The following is a 19,977-nucleotide window of genomic DNA, read 5'->3' as shown; positions in this document are numbered from 1 at the left end:
AGGATGCAAGCAGAGCTGACACCCCCTTTCCCTTTTTTCCACCCCCCACCAGGATGAAGTGCTCTTCAGTAACTGGGAAGCCCTCTTCACGGGGAGCGGGGCCCCACTGCGAGCTGGTGCCCGCATCCTCTCCTTCGATGGCCGGGATGTGCTGCGGGATGCAGGATGGTGAGTGTGCGAGGAGAGATGGGCAGCGGCGGCTGGGCTGTGGTGGGTGCTGGCAGCTCCCACACCTTTGAGCCAGCAGCGTGCCAGGGCGGCCAAGAAGGCAAAGGCAAAGGCTTGTGTGAGCATTCGTGTGACCAGCAGGACTAGGGCAGTGACTATGCCCCTCTATGGGCACTGGTGAGGCTGCACCTCGAGTGCTGTGTTCAGTGTTGGGCCTCTTCACTACAAGAAGGATACTGAGGGGCTGGAACGTGTCCAGGGATGGGCACTGGAGCTGAGGAAGTCTGGAACACAGGTCAGATAGGGAGTGGCTGAGGAAGCTGGGAATATTTAGTCTGGAGAAGAGGAGGCTGAGTGGGAGACATGATCACTCTCTACAAGTATCTGAAAGGAGGTTGTGATGAGGTGGGAGTCACCCTGTTCCCAAGTAACAATGACTAGACAAGAGGAAATGGCCTCAAGTTGCACCAGGGGAGGTTTAGATTGGAGATTAGGAAGAGCTTTTTCCATGAGAGGGTTTTTAAGACACTGGCATAGGCTGCCCAGGGAGGTGGTGGAGTCCCCATCCCTGGAGATATTGAAAAACTGTGTAGCTGAGGGACATGGTTTAGTGGTGGGCTTGGCAGTGTGAGGTCAGTGGTTGGACTCAATGATCTTAAATGTCTTTTCCAACCAAAACCATTCTATGATTCTCTTTTCCAGGCCACAGAAGAGTATCTGGCATGGCTCGGATGCCAAGGGCCGCCGCTTGCCTGAGAGCTACTGCGAAACGTGGCGGACAGAGGAGAGTGCCACCACTGGCCAGGCTTCCTCACTGGGCTCTGGCAAGCTGCTGGAGCAGGTGGCCAGCAGTTGCCAGCATGCCTTCATTGTCCTCTGCATTGAGAACAGCTTCATGACTGCTGCCAAAAAGTGACACCCTCCTGTCCCCTGGGTACCCCCTGTGTCCCTGGGGAGGGTCAGGCCAGGCGGCACCCCCATGGCCCTCAGCCCCCCAGGCACCTGCCTTTGCTGCACAGGATTTTCTTCTCCTGAAGACCTGAAGCCAAAGAGTTTTGCCATCTCCCCTGGCCTGGGTTGGCAGGGGCCCATGTCCCCCCTGGGGCAGGGCAGCTGTGGGCTGGCTGCCTCCCTCCTCCTCCTCCTCTCAGTCCATTCTTCTTCTAACTCCTACTATTTAACCACTTCACATTGCATCCCCTACCTGCTCTCTACATGGTGGCTGGGCGGGTGGATGCTCAGCCAGGCAATTTTGGCGCTGCAATGCCATGTGCCTTCCCACAGAGCCGGTTTCTCTGGCCTCCCTGGCCCCACACTGTCCCCACCAGGAGCTCAGTCTTGGACCCAGATTCCCACTACTAGGGCCACAGGATCTTCTCCAGCCAAAACTATGGCATCCCACCCACTCAAGGGATTGTCCTGTGGCAGTGCCAGGGTTCCCCAGAGATGGTCTCTATCCTCCTCAGGTAAGGACCATCCCACCCAGGCCCCCATCATTATCCTCACCTCCCCCTCCCAGCCAGCAGCTCACAAGCCCACAGAGGGAGGTCTGCTCCCTCCCATCCCCTCCATGCCCCCTCGGGACCGCCGGCCGTGCCCCCGCACCCCAGGTATGGCCAAACTCAGGCCAGTGCAGGGAGCAGGGAAACAGAGTGGCACTGATGTGGAGCTGGGCATGCCCTCAGAGTGTGGTTACGTGCACATACGTGTCAAGCACGCATGGTACCAAGGGCAGGCACTGTCATTTCTCCCCTCCCCATGCCACCTCTGCTGCGCTGGAAGGGCCAAGGCACAGCAAAGCTGGTGTGAATTGGTGTGGGCAAATCCAAGGTGCTAAGAAAAAAAAACACAAAAAAAGAAAAAAGATGAATCTGTAACTAGCTCTTTATTATTGTATGGAAATTATTACCATAAAGCTGTGTGAGTCGCACAGTCTCTATTCCTTACAGTCTACTGTATTTTGTGTAATTAATGCAATTTAAAGCCTGTGGATCTTGATTTTTTTTTTGTCAGTTGTGTCCTATAAACCATTTTCTAAAGGCACTGAATAAAGAAACGTTATCCTCTTGTAGCCTGGCTCTTTGCAATGCTGCAGAGCTGGTGGCCAGGAGACGCTCCGGATCCCGTCCGCGTGCCTGTGTGGTACCTGGTAGTGGCAGCCATGGGCATCCTGCCCTTGCCCCTGCTCTGCTTGTGTTTGGGGCCAAGGAGGGCACAGCCCTGCCCCCACGGAGCACAAAACAAGTCAGGAGACCAAGCACACGGCGAGGTTGACGCTCATGGAGCTGAGAGCCAGCCCCAGTGGCCATGGTGCTGGGACTCAGGCTCGCACGGCCCCTGCCTCCAGGCTCTGCTCCTGTGCCAGCAGCTCACCGGGGAGCTGGCACGGCTCCTTGGCTGTGGCTGGCTGCGCCGGCTGCTTGCGGCAGCTGTGCCGGATGGCCACGCCAGCAGCTGCCAGCAGGTAGGCCACTGCCAGCAGCGTGAAGTACCCGAAATACAAGTAAAACTGCAAGAGAAGGCAGGGAGGGAATGACAATTGTAGCCCTCCCTGCATCCCACGCCACAAGGGAACCACCTCCATCCTAGGTGCCCCCTGTCCCTACCTGAGGATGCACAGACAAGCCCAAGGCCCTCTTGTCAGCCACGATGATGGTGATGATGGTCTTCAGCACAGTGGCAAAAAAGGTGTTGATCCCAAAGACCAGCGCACAAAGCTCCTTGGAGAGTGAGGTAGCAATCTGGAAACTGGGAAAGAGGTGAGGATGGCAGTGAACCCCCAACCAGCCTGGCTGACAGGGTGGGAGCAGGTCCCCAGGGGTACCACGCACATGGCAATGGGCACCAGGAACTGGTAGGAGCCACGGAAGAGGACGTAGGCAGCGTAGCACAGCCAGATATTGCCGGTGGTGTTCATGAGCAGGAGCAGCCCTGCCTGGAAAGCTGTCACCACCCCGATCACCAGCTCTGACCACAGCGTCCAGCGGATCTTCACATAGCCAGCACTGAAGGAGGCAGCAGCCCCTGGGGAGGGGACAAAAGATGCTGTGAACACCTCACCAGCACGGTGTCCTCCAGCCTAGTGACACTCATCTCCACTGCCAAACCACTCTCCGCAGCCCTCAAAATGCCGTAAGGACCCCCATTCCCTGAGGTGCAGCAGCACAAGGGTGTCCCCCCTACCCCTGGTGCCCCCAGCCCAGGCTGGCATACCCAGCAGCGTGGAGGCAGCATCCACCCCTCCGTTGTACACTCGCCGGCTGTCTGTGGCGGGGTAGATCTCATTCCAGAGGATGTGTGCATAGTACAGCATCAGGTAGTACCCGGCCGAGTTGAAGACCCACCATATAGACCAGAGGCGGAGCTGGGGCTGCCTGGCCAAGGCACCCACCTCCCGCAGCATCCGGCACAGCACCATGTCCCGCCAGCCCCGCGCCTCCCCTCTGCCACTGGCCTCCCCGGCCATTTTGGCCAGCTCGGCGGGCTCAGCCCCACCACCAGCCCCTTCAGGCCGGTTGAAGAAGAGGCTGCGCCGGGGTCGCTCAAGGAAGAGGGTGAGGACGAGACCAAAGCTGACAAAACCCAACGACACATAGTTGAGGGTGAGGAAGTAGACACCACCCAAGGTGACACAGAGCTGGCCCAGCACTGAGCTGGTGAAGACACCCAGGAGGACGGCGGAACGGGAGTAGCTGGCCATGCGCTGGTAGCGGGACGGGGCGACGAGGGAGAAGATGTAGGAGGAGTAGGCAATGCGGGCAGCCATGGTGATGCCGTAGAAGAACTCCATCAGCTGCATGGCCAGGATGGAGGTGCCCCACACCAGCAGCAGCCAGATGGAGATGTGGCTCAGGCTCTGCAGCACCAGCACCGGCTTGTAGCGCAGGTAGTCCGTCAGCAGGAAGATGGGCACCAGCACAGCCATGTAGGAGTAGGTCAGCACCGGCGTTATCACGTTGGTTACCTGCCATGTGTGTGAGATGGGGCTGAGCACAGGTCACAGCCCTGGGGGACGCCCCCGGCCTGAAGGAACCCCGTTTGGGTGGGCTCTGGCTATTGATCCCTGCCCCAGCATCTCCTCAGGGAAGAATGTGGCCGGCAGAACGCTCAGCTGGGGACCCAGCTGAGCCTTGGCCTCCTCCCGTGCCAGGAACACAATGTTCCCACGAGCATGGGGACCAGGGCCAGTGTCCTTCAGCTGGGGGATGATGGCCCTTCGTTCTCTAATCCCATGTTTGCCGGCAGCCCAGCAGTACCCAGCATCAGCATGGCAAGATCTACCTAGCAGGATGGGGTAGAGATTCTCCCTGCCATCCCTTTGCCTGCCAAGGCCCCCCAGAATCAGTTGCCAGCCTCAGCACAAGGTCTCATACTGGGGAAAGTTGAGCCTGGGACTTAGGGGACAGGGTGACTTGGGAGCTCAGCAAGACAGGGACATGCTGCCAGATAGATACATGCCACCTTCTCCCCGTCACCCAAAAAGCACCACCATGTATGATCACACACCTCCATAGCCCAGGATAACGGAGGAGTGCTCCAGCAAAGGTGTTGATCGTATCCAGAAAGGTGGACACTAGGGTTGGACAGGCTGTCCGGAGCTCACCTCTGCCTGCGTGAAGTTCTTGTCGGCCCCCAGCAGATATGGTGTGATGAAGCTCTCCCCGGGTCGGATCTGGGTCATGAAGCCGTAGAAGCAGAGGTAGAAGACTTGTAGTTTCCAGCGCTGGTCCGGCACCATCTCCGATGCCCCCTTTTTCACGTTGTCCTCCTTCTTGGGCATGGCTCTGCCGGCTTTGCAGCGGGACGCCGGTGTGATCCCAGGGACTGTCAGCTAGACAGGCTGTGCTGGGCAAGGCAGCCCCTCTCTGGCCGCAGGCGCGCTCCAACGCATGGAAAGCCACGTCGCTGCAGTTTCTGGGGAGAAAACGGCATTTGGCACAGGCTCAAATTCCTCCATAATCGCAAGGCAAATAAATACCACTACCTTCTCCCCAGGAGACTTTCTCAGAAGAAGAAAAGCGGCCGCGCGCCTTGCTGTGCAAAAGCCGGGGGGAGTCACTTCAGACAGCATTTGTAAATCACGTATGCAGGAGCCTGGACGCGCGAAGCGCCAGGCTCTGTGGTGAGGTGGCCTCAGCTCCCAGCACCTTTTTCTCTCTTAAAAGAGTCAGTGGGGTTTTACACCCTCCCTGAAGTGACGCTTCCCTCTGAGTGGAATCACTCTGCTGCGTGATCTGGAGGCAGAGAGACGTAGCCACCCTGTGCCAGAGATTCTCTGGAGGGGTACAGCCTCGGCCATGGGGATGACACCGGTTGTGAAAGCAAGTTAATGTGCACACTGGGCGCAGGGCTGCCTGTGTTACACATTAGCAGGGCAGTCAGTGGGACTTCAGCTGAGCTATGGGCAAGCAGACGCCCCTGGGCTCTCTCGCAATTGGACACAATGCTCAGAAGGCATCACTTGACCTGAGGAGAATGCAAAATGCCACAAGGTTCCCAGTCTGGGGCAGGGTTAAATACTCAGATCCTGAGGTTTGGCCACAGGAAAGCTGGCAGCGCCCAGGCAGCCCGATTAGCAGTCACGGGATGAAGGCAGGGGAGGGAGAAGGCCTGGCCTGGGCGTCCTCCCAGCACGTCCCACTCCCACAGCAAGACACGACGGTGCCTTTCCAGCCATAAAAATCCACGTGTGCAAATCCACGCCACAGGAGCAATGTCTAGAAACCTGATTACCCTCCTAATCACAGAACGACTAGTCAAAGTCATTAAAAAGTATGTCCACGGATCCCAGTCTGTGCTCCCCTACTGCCATGCTGCATGGGGAGACAGTGGGATCACCTCTAAGAGCCTCCCCAGGTAACGCACACAGCTAACAGGAAGATGAGTAGGCGCTGGCATGCAAAACCCCATTGTGCTCAAAACCCAAAGCACCAGCAGGAACTGAGGTGCCCACTCACATCCAGCAGCATTCCCACGAGATTTCAGTGCTGGTGCCCGAGCACCGCCAAAGCCTGGGCTTCCTGGAGCCCACGGCGGGGGCAATTCCCCCCACCTCCACCCCCCCTTCAACCGGGCCCTTCGAGAGGCACGAGGAGTGGGTGCTCGCCTTCTGTCGACCAGCGACCGCCCAGAGCCGGTGCCAGTTTAGGTGCCGGAGGAAGCCGCGCAGCCCCCACGCCGTGCCGGGAAGGGCAAGGGGCAAGAAGGGGCTCAACCCGCCCCGAACGGCTTCCCGGAGCCGCCCCGTGCCCGCCGGGCCAGCCCGCACCATGCCGCCGCCCCGCGACAGCTCCGGCCGCCTGGACTATGCCCAGTCGCCCACTCAGCCGCGGCCGCCAGCCCCGCAGCGGGGCCCCGGCCGGCTGCTCTCCAGCCTCCGCTGCAGCCCCGTTTTGGGAGGCAGACGCGCCCCGCTCCCTTCCGTGCCCCTGGCGGATACACCTGCTCGCCCCTAGCCCAAAGCAGACTGTCTAGCACGAAACCCGCGCTGCCGCTCCGTGCAACCCTGGGAGCACCGGCTCCCCAATCCGCCGCCCGCGCCCCTACACGCGTGGCGACCCCGGCCCCGCCAGCCTCTGCCCCGGCTCCGGGGGGTACCCAGAGATGCTCCCAGTGCCGCGCCGCCGGCGCTGTGTCCCGCTGCCGGACGGGCGGCGGAAAGGGAGCAGACGACGTGCGGTCATCCCCGTGTGAACCTGGCTATCGCCGGAGTATCGCGGCACAACCTTGACACGGGATCACCCCAGCATCCTCCGCCCCTACAGCCTGAGCCGTACCTGGGGGGCGGCGGGCACAGAGCCCGGTCCGCTGCAAGGCCGAGGGGGAGGGCGGGGGAGGAGGAGGAGAAGGACTGGGGGGGGGCTCGGGAAATGTAGTCGTGCCCCACATGCGAGGCAGTGAAGGGACTACAAGCCCCACAGTGCAGCGGGAAGGAGGAAGGGGAGGAGGAGGCAGAGGAAGAGGAGGAGCCCGGCCACCTAAAGGGGCAGAGACCCGCCGTCAGCCTGCGGGTTGGTATCTCAGGCAGGGCGGTTGGGTGCGCTATCTCCTCCGCATCTTCAAGTGCGGGGAAGTAACGACTCTCCCATCTATTTACCGTGGCCTCTGAGCTGCGGGGCCCCGCATGCCTGGGGAGACGCTGCGCACCGCTTTGGCTCCGCCACTGCCCAGTGATTTAATGCCTCCCCCGCCGCCTCCGCGCTGCCCGTAGCTGCTTGGAGTTATTTCTGGGACCCATTTTTTTTACAGTGGGGGTGGATTTTGTTCAGGCCTGGGCTGTGCCGCGTCCCCTAGGGTCCTGGACGTGACTCTGCCCGCAGGGTTCACAGCAAAATTGCCGAAGCCACTCTCTCCCCAGCACAGCCTGGCAGCGGCCCCCCGAGATGCACTTACGAAGTGAGACCCGAGGGGAACTGCGCCGGTCTCGGAGGCAAGAGCATCCTCGGAGGGAAACGAGGCGGAGGTGGAGATTCTGGAGGATGGGGCCCCGGGGCTGGTGCCCCCATCTCCCGGGAGATGACGCATCTGCTAAGAGCATCTTCTCTTTCCCGCCGCCTTCTCGGTACTTACCCAGTCGGAAGCAAATGCAACCTGACAGGGCTCGGCTGCTCCGCTGAAATATTTATATGTTCCCGCCTGGAAGCGCGGCAGCGGGATTCTAGATGTCCCGGGATCGTCTTTCCCCCGTGCCCCCCCCCCCCCCGCCGCTCAGGGCTATGAGGGGTCCAGGCAGCCGCAGAGCCCAGCCCTGGGGTCCCACTGAGCCTCCCAACACCCGTGCGAAGATGCTCCATTGCGCGACTCATCGTGGCGGGGGCTGGACCCCCGTTACTTTCCCTTATGTTTTTCTTCTCCTTTTCTCTGCAGCACGGATTGAGTCAGGGGTTGTTATTTGGGTGAGGGGACATCCCAGGGCCTTTCTTTACCGATGGCACGTTCGGTCCATACAGCAGGTATGTCCATGGAGGACACCGGTTCAGCTTTGGTGCTGCAGAAGGAGCCGGCTGCGTCCCCTCGCAGGCGGCCGCGGGTCCTAGGGAGGCTGACGAGAGCAGAGGTCTCCGAGCTCAGCATGTGCCTCCGGGGCAGGGGCACAGCCCTTGTCCAGACCCGTCTCTCTTTCCTTACGTGCGGCAGGACACGGGCGCAGGAGCACCCCAGAGTGTGAGTCTGGGCAAAGCCAGTACCCTGGGGGGACCGGTGGCCTTAATCACCTTCTGAGCAAAGTCACCCTGTCACCTGCGACCCTCACACACCCACCCGGCTTCACAGTGTGTCCCTGGGCAAAGTCATGCGGCCGCTCCCAGCGCCAGTCGCTGTCCGGACTGCCCCCAGCGCGGGATCGCCCCCATTTCTGCAGAGGGCACGGCGCTGGCAGCGCGGGGCACCCCGGCTCCCATGGGGGTAACGGGGCCGCTGCCCTCCCGGGCGCCGCGCCTGACACCTCTCGTCACCGGCTGCTGGGTCCTGCGGCTCGGCCTTCAGCGGGAAGGATGAGGCAGGGGCTGGGGCGGCGGGGAGGAGCGGGGGCTGGGGAGGGGCAAGGGCAGGGGCAGAGCGGGTTTAAGAGCGAGAACGGGAGCAGGGGCTGGGGCGGGTTTAGAGGCGGGGGCTGGGGACGGAGTAGGGTCAGAGCAGGTTTAGGGGTGGGAACGGGAGCAGCGGCTGGGGCAGTAGGAGGACGGGGTCTGGGGCACAACAGGTCTAGGGGCAGGAACGAGAGCAGAGGCTGCGACAGGGGAAGGGCAGGAACAGGGGCTGGGAGAGGGGCAAGGACAGAAACTTAAACAAGAACGGGGACAAGTAAGGGGCGGTGAGGCGGCACGGCGGGGCAGGGCAGCGCCGGGGGGCCGGGCCGGGCCGGGCCGGGCCGCGGGGGGCGGGCAGGACGGTGGGGGCCGGGCAGAGCCGGGGGGCGGGCCGGACGCGCCCTCTCTCTCCGGCTGCCCCCGCCCTCGGGCGATCCCTGCTGCGCCCTCACGGCCCCCAACTCTGTTGCCCCCTTCCTCCTGCCCGGCCTTGCTCTGAGCCGTCCGTCCGTCCGTCCCGTGCAGGTAGGGCTCTGCCTTTCCCTGGGGCGGTGGTTTCTGGGCGGGCTCAGGGGAGCACGGGGGGCTGCCCCGCTCCCGCCGGTCTCTCCGTAGGGCGGGACCCCCGGGCGGGAGCCTTGTGGGGGGGTGGCGAAGGGTTCAGGGAGGTGCCGGGAGGAGGTGGCTACCGGTGCGGCATCACTCCGGGACCAGTCCGGGAGCAGGAGGCGAGCACTCGCCAAACCCGGTCTGTCTCCGCGGAGCGGTGAGTCCCCCCCTCCGTGTCCGCGTCCCGAGGGGTTCCCCCCACGCCCTGCCACCTCCCTGGGTGCGCGTCCCAGCCGGTCTGCTGAGAGTTTTCCATCCCCAAGTTACAGCCCGAAGTGCTGCTGGCTCGGCAGGGGCTGGCTTCTGCCCAAACAGGCACCAAAACGCCGTCCTGGTGGCCTCAGCCCCCAAGCAAAGGTCCTCAAGGGAGGCGGCTTGCCGAGCCTCCCGCTCGCCGCTGCAGGGAGAAGCACGTGTGAGGACGGGTGGCTGCAGGGATGCCGCACGGGGAGCCCTGCCCGCTGGCTTTTGGGCATGAGCATCACACGGGTGGTGTTTGTCTGGTGGTCGTTTCTGAGCCCGAGCTCTGGCAGTGCAGGTCGCCGAGCACTCATTCGAGCAGCTCATCGGTGCACCTGACTGGGGCAGATGCAGCCCCAGCATCAGAGCCCAGGGGAGGTAGGGGGTCCAGGCATTATTTCTGGGGCACATACCTCCAAGTTTCCCCCAACTGGGCAAATCATCTCCTGGGAGCCCTTTTCTCCATCTGGAACCTCTCTGTCCTTCCTCCAAAATTGGGCTGATTCATCAGCACCTGCCCTGAGGAAGAGCAGGGTGCCCTGCATTGGCGTTGCTCTCTCTTCTCACTGGAGCCATCACCCCACATTGTGCGGAGAGGAGTAGGTTTATCTGGGTATCACCTCCAGGGCAGCAGCAGCATTTATTGCCCAGCTCCTCCCGACGAGTGTCCCTGTAGTCCGGGTGAGGCCTTGCTGACCCCACTGGGGAAGAGGGTGCCAATGCCCATGCCCTGCCCCTCACAGGGGCCCAGCCCTGTGCAGCATCCTCCAGCCGCTGCTGTGCTGCAGAGCATCCCTACCCCAGTGCAGATGCTGCACTGGCCCCCCGGGAATGGCGCAGAGCCCCGTGCCGCAGGCACCCTCCCCCAGCCTGCAGCACGGGGAGCCCGGGTCAGCCGGGGCACTTGGGGCCATGCCGGGAGTGTGGGGGAAGTCGGGGTGCGTGGTCCAGGCCTGCAACCATAGACAGGGCACACTCTCCATCCTTGTGAGGGGAGAGAGCATCCGTATATCCCAAGTGATGAAGGGATGCAGCAGCAAGAGAGCAAGAGTGAGAGGCGCACCGGGCACTGCTCTGTGCCAGGGCCTCTGGGGCTGGGCGGGGGTCACGGAGGGTGGAGGGGAGGAGTAACAGCACTTAGAGCAGACTGGCTTCAGCTGTAAGCAAGCAGCCTGGGAATGGAGAGTCCCATGGGAGGTGAAGGCGGCATTCAAAATCTGTCATCTAATCCCCGTGCTTTGTAGGAGCATTTTCACCTTGTCCTCTGTCAGGATGTGAGAGGGAAAGCTCTGTCTAAGTTTGCCCTAAAGGATCACCAAGGAGGGGTAGCTCTGCCACGGAGTCAAGACAAGCCTATCCAGTTTCTGAAACTGCTGCCAGCCATGCTGGAATGGCTCAGGCAATGCTCAGCCCCTGCATTGCCTGAGTCCTGGGGCCACAGTGCAGCAGCCGGCAGCTCCAGCCCAGGTCAGCAGGTGCAAATATAACCCCTGGCTCATTTCCTTCTCCTTTGCAATAGCTCCAGGAGAACACGGGCTTGTTTTGGAACTAGGGCTGGCTCCCACGCAGCCTGCATAGTGAGGCCGGAGTGCTGCACTCCTCTCTGCTTCTTCACCCTTCTCATTGGGGAAGTGAATTAACAGCGCTGGGATGTGTCTGGCACCCAATATGGGGCAGAGGCACAGCATTTGTGTCCCCAGGGTGGACTTTCCACTCCCAGCCCTGGGGCAGGGATACCTGGGGCATCCTTCATCTTCCAGCCCCATCCCAGCTCGGCGGTGGCTGTGCCCACTGGCACGGCTGCGGGATGAGGCTCTTGCCTTTCCATGCTGCAGAGGTGGGTCTGCTTTTCCTCAGGTTGTCAGGCAAACTGGTGCTGGCACCTCTATGCCTGCCTGTGGGGAAGCCACAAAGAAGAAAAACTCTTAACACAGAAAAGTCCTCCTTTGAGCAGCTTTAAGGAGCTATCGAGGAGCGAATATGGGATTTTCCAGCAGGCAGATTTCCCCCCATTTTTGGGCGAGCCCATTGAGACTCGGCCCTTTACAAGAGCTACAGACAGGTTGTGACTTCCTAAATGAAGCACTAAGGAGTGCAAAGCCCAAACATTTTTCTCCAGAAATGGCTATTTCTCTTTGCTGAACCCCACACTCTGGCCTGTTTGGCCACAAGAGATGCAGGAGAGAAACGCTGTGCTCCGGTCTAGGGGGAATGTGTTTCCAGCCTGCTTTGGTCTGAGGCCAGCCCATCACCAGGGTCTCACGCCAGGTGTCTCTCTGGCCTGGCATTGTGTCCACCAGCCTGGTGGGTGCAAGCAGTGGGGAAAAAACAGCGTTGACCAGAGGAGGATAAAGAGGGTCTAGATTGTTAGGGCAACCAGCCAGCCTCTCCCAGGAAGGGGTTAATCCTGGAGCTCCAGATCTGGTCTCCTATGACGCCTGCTTTGGGTAAAAGCTTTTTTGGCTCAGATTCAAGGTCAGTGCTGGAGGATGACTCATGCATCCCTGCCACCAAAGAGTAAGCCCTCCTATCCAGACTCCCAGCCCAAGGTGATGGTTTCCTGAAAATGCAGGTGCTTGAGAGTCCAGATCTGCTGGCCATGGGCTTGGGGGGGAACCAACTGACCCCTTAGGGAGCTGAGTGGGATGGCAGCATTTCTGGGTGCTGGGTGATACCGAAGTGCCTGTGTCAGAGTCCTCAGAATGGGGACCTGCTGTGGTGGTCACAGGACCAGTGACTAGTACCAGAACAGAGCATCCACCTTTGGCTTGGGGCAGGAAGGGCACCAATCTTTTCTTAGCAGCCCCTAAATGGTAATAAGCTGAGCATTGCATTAGGAGGCCCTGCGAGGCGTTGCTGCAGGTGGCAGTGGCAAACACTCTGCTGCTTCCCGGCAGCAGTGGCTGACATCCTGGGAGAGGTTCTCAGCTGCCAGTGACACACAGCTTTGCTGCATGTGAGGTTCAGAGCTTCCTGCAACATGTTTGTAGTGGATTGTTGCAGGAACACAGGACTGGTGAAAATGCTTACTCACAGCAGGCATGGGGCTGGGGTGCTGCCGGGGGCTTCTGCCTTAAAACCTTGAGGTCTTCCCCGTCATGGAAGCACACCATGGCATAGAATCTACCCCCAGCTCCCCCTATGACATGTTTCTGGTTCCATCATCTTTGCTCCACCACCCTTGGGAGGATTTGGGGGTTAGAATCATAGAATCATTTTGGTTGGGAAAGACTTTCAACATCATCGAGTCCAACCACTGACCTCACGCTGCTAAGCTCACTGCTAAACCATGTCCCTCAGCACCTCAGCTACACAGCTTTGCTATACCTCCAGGAGTAGGGGCTCCAGCACCTCCCTGGGCAGCCTGTGCCAGTGTCTAACAACCCTCTCAGGGAAAAAGTTCTTCTTCATCTCCAATCTAATCCTCCCATGGTGCAACTTGAGGCTGTTTCGTCTGGTCTTGTCATTCATTACCTGGGAGCAGAGTCAGATCCCCACCTCACTACAACCTCCCTGTCAGGCAGTTGCAGAGAGGGATCATGTCTCCCCTCAGCCTCCTCCAGACTAAACACCCCCAGGTCCCTCAGCTGCTCCACATCAGACCTGTTCTTCAGACCCTTCCCCAGCTTTGGTGCCCATCTCTGGACATGCTCCAGCCCCTCAATGTCCCTCTTGGAGTGAGGGACCCAACACTAAACAAAGTACTCGAGATGCAGCCTCACCAGTGCCCAGTACAGGGGCATAATCACTGCCCTTGTCCTGCTGGCCACACTAGTGCTGACATAAGTCAGGATGCCCTTGGCCTTCTTGGGCACCTGGGTACACTGCTGGGTCACATTCAGCCGTGTCGATTAATGCCCCCAGGTCATTTTCCTTCTGGACAGCTTCCCAGCCCCTCTGCCCCAGCCTGTAGTGTTGCCTACGGTTGTTGCCCAAGAGCAGGACCCAGCAGCTGGCCTTGCTGAACCTCATACAGTTGGCCCATCGCTGCAGCCTAGCCAGGTCCCTCTGAAGAGCCTTCCTGCTGAGCACCTTGCATTCCACTGGGGCACGTTGGTTGGGGGATGCTTTTGCCGTGGCACAGTCTGACTCTCGATCCCTTTCATCTGCAGGGCAGAGCCGTCCATTGGCCACACCGTTGCCTTCCGTGGTGGCAGATGTGCCTTCCCCCCACGCTGCGCTGGGCTCCGGCCCCGGGGGTAAGGGTGCCTGGCTCGGAAAAAGTCTGCAGGTTTCAGAGTGAAATTCTTTCGTGCCAATCAGCCTAATCCATCTCTGGAGTGGCCTACTCAGGACAGGAGCTGGACCAGAGGCCTCCAGAGGTGTTCACAGCCTCAGTGCCTTGCCCAGTGCCATTGGAAACTGGCGACATGAAGCCAGTGTTTTGAGGAGCTGTAGAGAGGAGACCCCAGCTTATCTGTGAAATGAAGCCCTTCTCTGTGACTGTGTGGCTCCATGAGCCTCTCTGCCATGGTTGCCCATGGCCATCCCATGAGGAATCTTGGAAGCTGCAAAGCCCAAAGCCAGCAGGGAAAATCTGTACTTTTCTCACTTGTCATAGTTTCAGGGGAGGTTCTCCTGATCTGGCTCTGTCGGATGCTTTGTGTCACGGGGAGGATGCCTTGGGGATGCCCGGGGTGAGCTCTCTGAGCATCTGAAGGGTGAGGATCTTGCAGGATATATGGGGAGTATGGTGAATGTGTGGCGAAGTGCAGCCCTGTAGCATTGTCAGAGTTTTGATGTCTGTTAAAAAATTCACCAAGGGGAACCTCTTCAGGCACCTCACTGGCCTGGACACCACTGTGACTCAGTTTCCTCCCCTGAAAAATGTATTGCCACTCCAGAGGACTTTGGACCAGGAGATGGATAAGTGAGGGACCTGAAGGTACCTGTTTTTTACTGTAGAGCTTGGGTGGCCATGGTGCCCAGGGACATATAACCATGGCTCACCTTCCTTCTCCTGGGATGTTTCCTCACAGGCATACCCTGTACCAGGGATCTGGCTCCCCAGATGAGTGGCAGAAGTAATGCTGTGCCCAGGGAGGTGCTGGAGTTCCCATCTCTGGAGGTGCTGAGGGACATGGTTTTGTGATGGGCTGGGCAGTGTTGGGTTAATGGTAGGACTTGATGATCCTAAAGATCTTTCCAACCAAAACAATTCTATGGTTTTATGGTTCTATGCCAATATGTGGCAAAACATTTCTCCCTTGCAATCACACAGAAGTAGTTTTGCCAGCCCTTAAGCAAGGGGAGAAGGAAAATTATAAAGAAAGAATGGAAGGGAAAAAAAACCAAACCAGAAGAACAGAGGATGGCACCAAATTTGCTCACCTCCTCACTCTCTGTTGCTTCTGGAGCAGAAGGAAAATGGATTGGAGGAGTAGGCTGCTTGCTAACAGCCCGGGAACAGGTTTGAGTGGTGCAGTCCCAGGGATCTTCTCGGGCAGTCATCTATTCAGGGATCTTTTGGGCAGAAACACCTTTCTGAAAGGCACAGAGTGGGCTTGGCCACAGGTAATATCCCGGGGAGCGGCTGGGTCTTGACTCTGGCTTGCGTGCTTTGACATTGGCATGTTACATCACGCCTAATCCTTAGTGCTGTCTGGGCTTTGGAGAGAGCCTGTTTGGGTCTCCAGATCCCAGCCTGAGGACTTTAACTATGGCCACCCGATGGACCTAATTCCCATCCCTCCCCAAAGTCAAGGAAGGACCAGAGATTCCACTGTGGATGGTCCATCTCATGCCGGTGGCTGCTCCTCAGGCATCCTAAGCCCACCAAGGACTTCACGGGTGCAGTGAGGCCTCGGCCCTTTGTGGCTGGGAGCACTCTGGAAGTTTTATAAACTCACCAAATGTGGTTTCTCCCAAGGAGACACCAGCTGCCGTGTCTCCTAGCTATGGCTTAGCTTACTGTTGCCTAAATGAAATGTCTGCTTGTTTCAAAACAGGGTCTCCACTAGGTAGCCAGGTCCCTGCCACTGTCTCCTCTACCTCCAGGGATACTGAGGTCCCTCCAGGTATGCTGGCTGCTGCTGGTGTTTGCTGGGGGAGGGAGGAAAAGGTGAAACACTGAACTTCCTTCCTCGATGGCTGACTTGTTCTCTGGGAGATTAGTCCACTTCCCTGGCTTAGGGGTGGATTTGTGGCCATTCCATCTGCTCGAGCCCAGCAAGTCAGTGGGTGCTGGGGAGGAGAGGCTGGAGCCCAGCTGCTGTCTCCACTCCCAGGCACCCCAGGCAAAGCTGGCCTTGGGTTTGCAGCCCAGGCTAGACATTTCTGGCTGTATCTGTCAGAAAGGAGCAAAACCACCCCCAAAAATAAAAAATCCCTCTTGTAATGTGCTTTAGGCCCGAGGGCATTTGTCAGTGGAGCTGACGAAAACTGTGCAGAGCAGTGACAAGTTGTTGGATGGTAGAAAGCCTTGAGGATGCTCAAGGGCCACCCCTCCTTCCACTCAGGATGGTCCCAAGGAGATGGCTGCCCTCTAAAACCTTCTTGGCCTGTAGGAAAGCAGACAGGCAGGTGGGCAGGAAAGAATCTCAGTGCAGGCTTTGGGGGTAAATGAGGGAGTTTGTTGGCTCATGGGCACTTTTAGAGCCAGGTTTTCCACAGGGGAAAACCAGGAGGTGATAGGGGCAATACAAGACTCTCCCTTCTCCCGCTCCGCCACTCCTGTCTCATCACCAGGCACCAGCTGAATGTGGTGAGTAGCAAAGAAACTGGAGGTAAGTTAAGGAAGAGCTGACAGCAAGGGAAGCTGGATTTATAGAGACTGACTGAACTAGGTTTGTGGAAGCATTGGGGGAGGGCTGCCAGGGGCCAGAGCTTTGCTGAATGCCTTCCTGTTCTGGATCTGTGGGGCCTCAGGAGCCTGTGCCCATGCCTGGATCTCAGCCGAGGACAGGTCTGGTGTGCCACGGGACCCGGGAACATGCTTCTCCCATGGCACTACCTTATATGGCCCTGTAGGACCCCTGCAGGGGTGATCCCAGGGGCGCAGCTCTCAGCACCATTTTCTATTCTAGTATGGCAGAAAATCACGAGGGGAGCTCCAGGCAGTGGAGACAGGATGCTGAGACGTCAGCGCCATCCCCATCCCATTCAGCCACCACTGTGGAGCCCGGGGAGGTAGGGGGACTGCTTTTGCCTGCCCCCACCATCTCCGTTCTCCTTCATTCGCCGTTTCGATGGAGGCTGCCAGGTGTCAGCTCGGAAATCTTTTAACTTTACCTCATCTCCCCAAATGGACAATGTCTCCACTCATTAGGTGCCCGCCCAGGGGGCAGATGTCAGCTCCGCTCATGACTTTTCTCAGCTCATCTCTGCCCAGACTCCTGACGGCTTCAGAGCACTCAGGTCCCATCACATCATGTTGGCTCTTGCCTGGGGGGGCTGCCCACTCCCCCAACCCGCCAGCGGCTTGCCTACGGCCCCCCACCTTGAGCTCCCCACCTCCCTTTCCCCAGGACTGGGGTTTTGAAGGATGTTTTGTTAAAAGGCTGGAAAATAACAGGCACCGGTGGCACATGCATGGTGTGTGCGTGTGTGTGCAGAGTTGGAATCGGTTTTCTGTGCCCGGGCAGCGCCGGGGAGGAGAAGCCATATCTGAAGTCTGCCCTTTGAGGCTGATGTGTACTGACAGCTTGTTCACTGGGACATTAAAATCATTGCCTCTGTCTGCGTAAAACACCCAGCAAAGCGGATGATGGGAACACAGGTCAGGGGAGGATCATTCTCTCCTCTGCGCAATGAGCTGCTGTGCTGAAGACCCCAAACAGCAGAACAAAGCGTCTCCCAGCAGCGTGGGGGCTGTTGCACACCTCCCACCCAACCCAGTGGGAGCAGGGTCCCCTCCAAGATGAACGGGCTGGCAGCCTGAGGCGACAATGCAGATGGAGCCATCTTGATGATGTTCCTGTCTGTACGGTATACTACAGCTCAGGGGCTTGGTGATTTGGTAGGAGACTATCCCCATTCTATCCCATCCATCCATTGCATCCCTCACCATGGGGATTTCCCAGGGGTGTTGAGTTTTCCCTGGGGAGCTGCAGCAAAGCAGCAGGAGATCTGCAAGCTCTCTGCAAACCTCAGATCCTACAGTGGTGCCCCATGGTTGCTAACACAGATGCCCTATGGGCACAAGCAGTCAAATTCTCATGGATGAGGGGGAAGCTGAAGTCCACTTGGACTGGCCGAGCTTGCAGGAGAGGCAGACTGGGTGTTGGAGCAGCTTTGAATCATAGAATCATTAGCGTTGGAAAAGACCTTTAAGATTGTCTAATCCAACCACTGACCTCAGCACTGCGAAACCCATCGCTAAACTAAACCATCAGCACCTCATCTATGTGTCTTTGAGAGGCCCTTAAAATGATTCCCAGTAGGATCTGCTGCTTTGGACTGAGGAGCTGGCGTGCTCCAGACACCTGCTAAGGCAGTGCTGTGCCTAAGTGCTGCCCTGGATGCCCATGGATGTCCTCGACAGCAATGCTCCTCATCTTACCCCGCTGCAGTGAGAGCAGGGGAGTCATCAGAGCCCCCTGAGCCTGGGCTCAGGACCTGCTCACTCGGGGGTGTACCCGTCAGCTCACCCCCGAGACTAGGCATGGGCCAGGAGCCACGCCCAGTTTGTTCATCATTGTGTCCTATTGATGCAACATGGTCAAACCCTGTTCAGAGGATGTTTGGCCACCTGTCTGTGATACTTCCTTACCCACTCAAGACTAAGTGTTTCGAAATTTTGGGCCTCTTGGAATGAGACAGATAAGTCCTCCAGTGCACATGGGTGGCATCAAGCTTGGCATGCTTCCAAGCCCCTGGGAATCTCTGCCCTGCATGAGGTCCCTGCCACTCAGGGGGCTTGGTGCCTCTCAGAGATGAGTTAAGGATGCTGAGACATTGCAGTCTACAAAGGCTGACTTTCGTGTGGACTGGTGCATTGAAATTCATGACATCATCAGGTGCTTTTCTGGGAGCAATAGGTGTGGTTTTGCTAGGATCTGGGCACCTCTGCCGCTCTGCTCTTCACAAGTGACTCCTTTGGCATGCTTGGTGAGCCCCCATGAGTGCTGCTAGACAAATTTACAAATGGGACCTGGTCCCTGAGAGCTAGCAGGCAAGCTGGCCATGCAGAAACAGAACCATGCTCTTCACCACTCTGGGTCCAGAGACAGAAAGCTTTTGGTATGATATCTTGCTGGTGAAATCAGAAAGTCCCACTTGAGCATGAGGAAAAGCTTCTTTGCTGTTCAGGTGAGGGAGCGCCAGCACAGGCTGCCCAGGGAGGATGTGGAGTCTCCTTCTCTGAAAGTTTCCAAACACATTCCTTAGTGACCTGATCTAGGGGAACCTGCTTTAGCAGGGGATTGAACTGGGTGATCTCTAGAGGTCGTTTCCAACTCTAACTGTTCTGGAATTCTGTGATTGTGTGTCCTTCTCACAGTGTCTGTCTCACTGGAGAGAAACAGATAGGAAAATAAGTGATTGGCTCCTCTGCTTGTACTGCCAGCGCAGACATAAAGTATGGGGCCTTAGCCATGCTCGAGAGGGGTTGGGAGGTGGCAGGAAGGGTGATAGTTGCCAGCAGACAAAAAGGTTGCTTGTCCCTAAACTGCCCTTTAAGATGACTCCTGACTGCCTTGCATCAGTCACTGATGAGGAAGATGCCACCACGTGTGACATGGGACACTGTCAGTGGCTTCATCCACTGCCCTTTGGCCACAGCAGTACCACTGGAAGGCTGCTTCTGGCAGAGGTCTGGAAATGGCCCCACGGGAGCAGTCAGGGGATGCCTAAAGCAGCCATAGCCAAGATGTGTTTCATGGTGCTGAGGTTTCTGCTTGGGGCAGCCTTTGGGTGACCTGAGGTGCACTGGTAGCTGTGCTGGAGCTGAGGTTGCCCCCTGCACAGCATCAGTCCTCTGGGAAATACAGGCCTCGCCATGCCTGGAGGTGACCTGCAACTTGATCACAGAGAACACCAGTGGGGGCTGCAAGGCAGAAATAGCAGGTTTTGAGACTGTCTTACAATTCTGTCTGCACCAAACATTCATTGAAAAGCACTATGCTGGAAGCAGGCCTTCCTCTGCATGGGTGCATAGTGCAAGACCATGCACCCATGGTCATGGCCAGGATCGCACGATGCAGCTTGTTGGTAGAATAGTGGAAGAGCTGTAATGTAACAAGAATCATAAAATCATAGAATCGTTTCAGTTGGGAAAGAGCTCCAAGATTGACTCCAACCTCTCACTTCATACTCCCAAGCCAATCACTAAACCATTTCCATCAGTACCTCAGCTACATGGCTTTGCAATATCTCCAGGGGTAGGGACTCCACCACCTCCTGGGCAGCCTGTGCCAGTGTCTAACAACCCTCTCACGGAAAAAGTTCTTATCCCTAATCTAGCTCACCCCTTGTGCAACTTGAGGCTGTTTCC

General features: G+C 58.2%; 3 protein-coding genes across 14 annotated transcripts in view; 2 read left to right on the top strand and 1 right to left on the bottom strand.

Annotated features, from left to right (window-relative positions):
• The window catches only part of COL18A1 (collagen type XVIII alpha 1 chain), a 42,638-nt gene extending 40,417 nt beyond the window's left edge, over nt 1–2,221 (top strand). For both annotated transcript variants that reach the window (XM_062002099.1, XM_062002100.1), the window contains 2 exons: nt 53–168; nt 871–2,221. In XM_062002099.1, coding sequence (XP_061858083.1) covers nt 53–168; nt 871–1,084 — 330 coding nt within the window. In that variant the 3' untranslated portion in view covers nt 1,085–2,221. The remainder of the gene's footprint in view (nt 1–52; nt 169–870) is intronic.
• SLC19A1 (solute carrier family 19 member 1) lies at nt 2,035–6,994 on the bottom strand. 2 transcript variants are annotated; one of them, XM_062002103.1, is made up of 6 exons: nt 6,945–6,994; nt 4,772–5,082; nt 3,382–4,132; nt 3,000–3,192; nt 2,775–2,916; nt 2,035–2,677 (listed from the first exon to the last, which is right to left on the bottom strand). In XM_062002103.1, the coding sequence occupies exons 2-6, from the start codon at nt 4,946–4,948 to the stop codon at nt 2,489–2,491; spliced, it is 1,452 nt and encodes a 483-aa protein (XP_061858087.1). In that variant the 5' UTR covers nt 4,949–5,082; nt 6,945–6,994; the 3' UTR covers nt 2,035–2,488. The 2 variants fall into 2 exon arrangements, with proteins under 2 accessions (XP_061858087.1, XP_061858089.1); XM_062002105.1 differs by lacking the exon at nt 6,945–6,994 and adding an exon at nt 6,864–6,920.
• Nucleotides 6,995–9,147: 2,153 nt separating this feature from the next.
• Nucleotides 9,148–19,977, top strand: part of PCBP3 (poly(rC) binding protein 3) — a 59,933-nt gene continuing 49,103 nt past the window's right edge. For all 10 annotated transcript variants that reach the window (XM_062002115.1, XM_062002112.1, XM_062002113.1 and 7 more), the window contains exons 1-3: nt 9,148–9,221; nt 15,494–15,562; nt 16,158–16,248. The gene's annotated coding sequence lies outside the window, so the exon portion shown is untranslated. The remainder of the gene's footprint in view (nt 9,222–15,493; nt 15,563–16,157; nt 16,249–19,977) is intronic.

Source organism: Colius striatus, chromosome 9 (assembly GCF_028858725.1).
Source record: "Colius striatus isolate bColStr4 chromosome 9, bColStr4.1.hap1, whole genome shotgun sequence".
Taxonomy (NCBI): Eukaryota; Metazoa; Chordata; class Aves; order Coliiformes; family Coliidae; genus Colius; species Colius striatus.
This window is presented reverse-complemented; position numbering and strand designations above follow the sequence as displayed.